A 3,275-nucleotide genomic window follows, 5' to 3' on the forward strand; every position below is an offset into this window, starting at 1 on the left:
GCATAGGTATCAACATTAAATACACTCTCATTTAGATCATGAAAATATGAACTCATAGATACCAAACATGGTATAGGTGAGGTTATATTAACTAGTGATCTATCGTAACACATGCATAAAACAGTATACAATGCAAAATACAATTTACAAGAACAGTAATAATATACACAAGGACCTGAGGGTATGTGTGTTCATTCAAAGAAAGGTTTGTCTATGAATTAATTAGGATAAGAGTCCATTTCTATGGACATTATGTGTCTCTCCTATGAGGAAAATGAGTGAGAGTTGCTTTGCCCGCATTCATTTTGAGCAATAAAACCAGTGTTATCAGATGATTTGTCTTTGGTTGCCAAGGAACCAGAGGCCTGCTCTGCTTCTTTGAGGTGTTAGTTGCATTTCGGGGGAAGGGTCCATAGACCCTCATAGTTGGCTTGTTGGTTGGGTGAGGGGTGTTAGGGATTATTTGTTGAATATAACAAATTGTGTGTCTGATTGGTCCACACGCTATATTTTTTTCTCGCAACTCTGATTTTATTTCTCGCAATTGCAAGTTTATATCCCGCAATTCTGACTTTATGTACACAATATATCACACAATTCTCATGGTATAGGTGAGGTTATATTAACTAGTGATCTATCGTAACACATGCATAAAACAGTATACAATGCAAAATACAATTTACAAGAACAGTAATAATATACACAAGGACCTGAGGGTATGTGTGTTCATTCAAAGAAAGGTTTGTCTATGAATTAATTAGGATAAGAGTCCATTTCTATGGACATTATGTGTCTCTCCTATGAGGAAAATGAGTGAGAGTTGCTTTGCCCGCATTCATTTTGAGCAATAAAACCAGTGTTATCAGATGATTTGTCTTTGGTTGCCAAGGAACCAGAGGCCTGCTCTGCTTGGAGAGGCCTGCTCTGCCTCTTTGAGGTGTTAGTTGCATTTCGGGGGAAGGGTCCATAGACCCTCATAGTTGGCTTGTTGGTTGGGTGAGGGGTGTTAGGGATTATTTGTTGAATATAACAAATTGTGTGTCTGATTGGTCCACACGCTATATTTTTTTCTCGCAACTCTGATTTTATTTCTCGCAATTGCAAGTTTATATCCCGCAATTCTGACTTTATGTACACAATATATCACACAATTCTGAGACAAAAAGTCTGAATTGTGAGATAAAAAGTCGCAATTACCTTTTTTATTTTTTATTCAGTGGCGGAAACAAGCTTCCATTGATAGATGCTTTAAGGGTCCACTAAAAGTGAATTATTGATGTAAACATTAAATTTAGAGTACGAAATCCGATACTCTGTTTTGCTATTGGTCTGTCATGGATGCTTTTTTGTCGGATCGGATATCTGTCGGTCAGACAGGACTAATCCAAATGCAATACTGCATTATGGTTGTTACTGTTAAGCCCTGAATGCGCAAAAGATCTGAGCACCTGCAATACTGATAGTGCTCAATTCCACTAAATTCCCGTAATTAAATTCATTCAGATTAGTCAAATATCATTAGTGTGACTCTCGCTTAGAACAAAACGAAAGTGTGTCCAAGCATCAGACTTTTCTTACAGTACTGCAGAACGTTTTACCTGTGACATCCGATCATATTTTCATTAATACATTTTGAAAATCACTTAATCTCACTATAAGAACAAAACAGACCGACAGTGTCTTAATAGCACAATATTGGCCAATATTTAAATCTCCTAATAAAACAACACTGAAAACTTGCCCTAAAATTTGTTGTAAGGTAAAGCATTAATGCATTATAGACTGTCCTTACTTGACGTGACATTATTACTGTTGTTTAACATTAGGTGTTGGATTTAAACATCTAACCATAGTTCACTGCCACATTTGTGAAAACACAACTTTAAAAGTGCAGTACTGTCATTCTGGGAGTCAGACTGATTGAAATCACTTCAGCTTCTCTACACTGATCATCAGCACACTGCAGTAATGACAGAACTTGGACTTGGAAACTGGAGCCCAGTGACACCTGTCACTCTAAAAGTAATAAAGATTTGCATTGAGGTATGAGACAGAAAATCACTGCTATAGTAATAACATAGATGAATAATCGCTCTGGATTAACCCTTTATTGAAAACTCATCAAAAGTGATGTACAATATTCAAAACATGTCTAAAATGTATTATTTTTATTAATTTGATTAAAATATAACTTGTTTACTATTGTAGTTATTTACATTAACTGTTAATAAATGTTTCTTCTTGTAATGTGTTACCATGTTAATAATAATGTTGATATGTTTATTCAGGTGATGCAACTGATAGAAGAAAAGGTTGAAAGTAAACCTGATTCGAAGATTTACATTCCTGTGGTCTACTCTTCTCAGATTGTGCAGGGAACGAACTATGTGGTCAAGGTAAGTGAGTGTTTTTGTTTGTTTGCATTTTTTATGGATTATGAACTTTTGAATTCATCACTGAAAGTCGAGGCACAACTTGCACACTACCGTATATCAACTAGTCAACTGTGGCAGTGTGTCCTAACCAGGTGTAATGTGTCAAGTAATTTTTCCGTCCTCACTTAAAGTTAAAATGCATCAAGTCAAGCTTCTTGCATTTGCACAAGATTTTCTCAACTTTGTAGCACTGCTGGACATGCCTAAATGTAGTTGACAGCTGTCACTGTCAAACTTGTAAAGAGTTTGTCTATGTTAAACAGCAGTTGATTTCTCTCTCTCTGTCAGGTGTTGGTTGATGAAGATGGAGATGGTGTGTGTTTTCATGCAATGATATATCAGGCTCTTCCCGGTGATGGAGGGAAACCGATTCTGACTGGAATCCAGTTCCCTAAAACCTTTGATGACCCGCTGATCCCCTTCTGAACACTTACAGAAATAGTCTGTCTTTATTTAATAACAGACACATGCAATGAGAGGAACTACTGAAATAATTTCAATCCTCAATATTAAACTGTATTCAAATCCTCCAGTGTCAGTGTGTTTACTGAACAATATCAAACTCACTTCACAAACGTTTTACGCTGAAATAACTGAACAAAAATATTCCTCATTACAAATTTTTGAATATAAAATATTTTTTTTCAAAATAAATTATCGAATTTTAAGATTTTATTGACTTCAATGACTTTAATTGAAATATGTTATACAAAAGCAAAATGTTTGTGTTTGTCACATTTGTTTTGTTTCGATATCAATACGACAATTTTTAATAACACAATCACTGTATAAACACAAAAGGATAACACTTATTTTCCATCTCACAACTATGAGAACTGC

The 3,275-nt window shown here is 35.3% G+C and overlaps 1 protein-coding gene across 1 annotated transcript; it reads left to right on the forward strand.

The window, feature by feature from the left end:
• Nucleotides 1-1,968: 1,968 nt before the first annotated feature.
• LOC107720966 (cystatin-A-like) lies at nucleotides 1,969-2,861 on the forward strand. The gene is made up of 3 exons (XM_016528810.1): nucleotides 1,969-2,043; nucleotides 2,289-2,396; nucleotides 2,724-2,861. The coding sequence occupies exons 1-3, from the start codon at nucleotides 1,969-1,971 to the stop codon at nucleotides 2,859-2,861; spliced, it is 321 nt and encodes a 106-aa protein (XP_016384296.1).
• The last annotated feature ends 414 nt before the right edge of the window (nucleotides 2,862-3,275 follow it).

This window comes from Sinocyclocheilus rhinocerous, unplaced genomic scaffold (assembly GCF_001515625.1).
Source record: "Sinocyclocheilus rhinocerous isolate Xijiao unplaced genomic scaffold, SAMN03320098_v1.1 scaffold4256, whole genome shotgun sequence".
Lineage (NCBI taxonomy): Eukaryota > Metazoa > Chordata > Actinopteri > Cypriniformes > Cyprinidae > Sinocyclocheilus > Sinocyclocheilus rhinocerous.

Excerpts from the sequence above, each read along its gene's own strand:
- LOC107720966 (XM_016528810.1), top strand. The coding sequence starts at position 1,969 with ATGACAGAACTTGGACTTGGAAACTGGAGCCCAGTGACACCTGTCACT. Across the intron at positions 2,044-2,288 it reads TAATAAAGATTTGCATTGAG|GTGATGCAACTGATAGAAGA; the intron begins GTATGAGACAGA and ends ATGTTTATTCAG. Across the intron at positions 2,397-2,723 it reads GAACGAACTATGTGGTCAAG|GTGTTGGTTGATGAAGATGG; the intron begins GTAAGTGAGTGT and ends TCTCTCTGTCAG.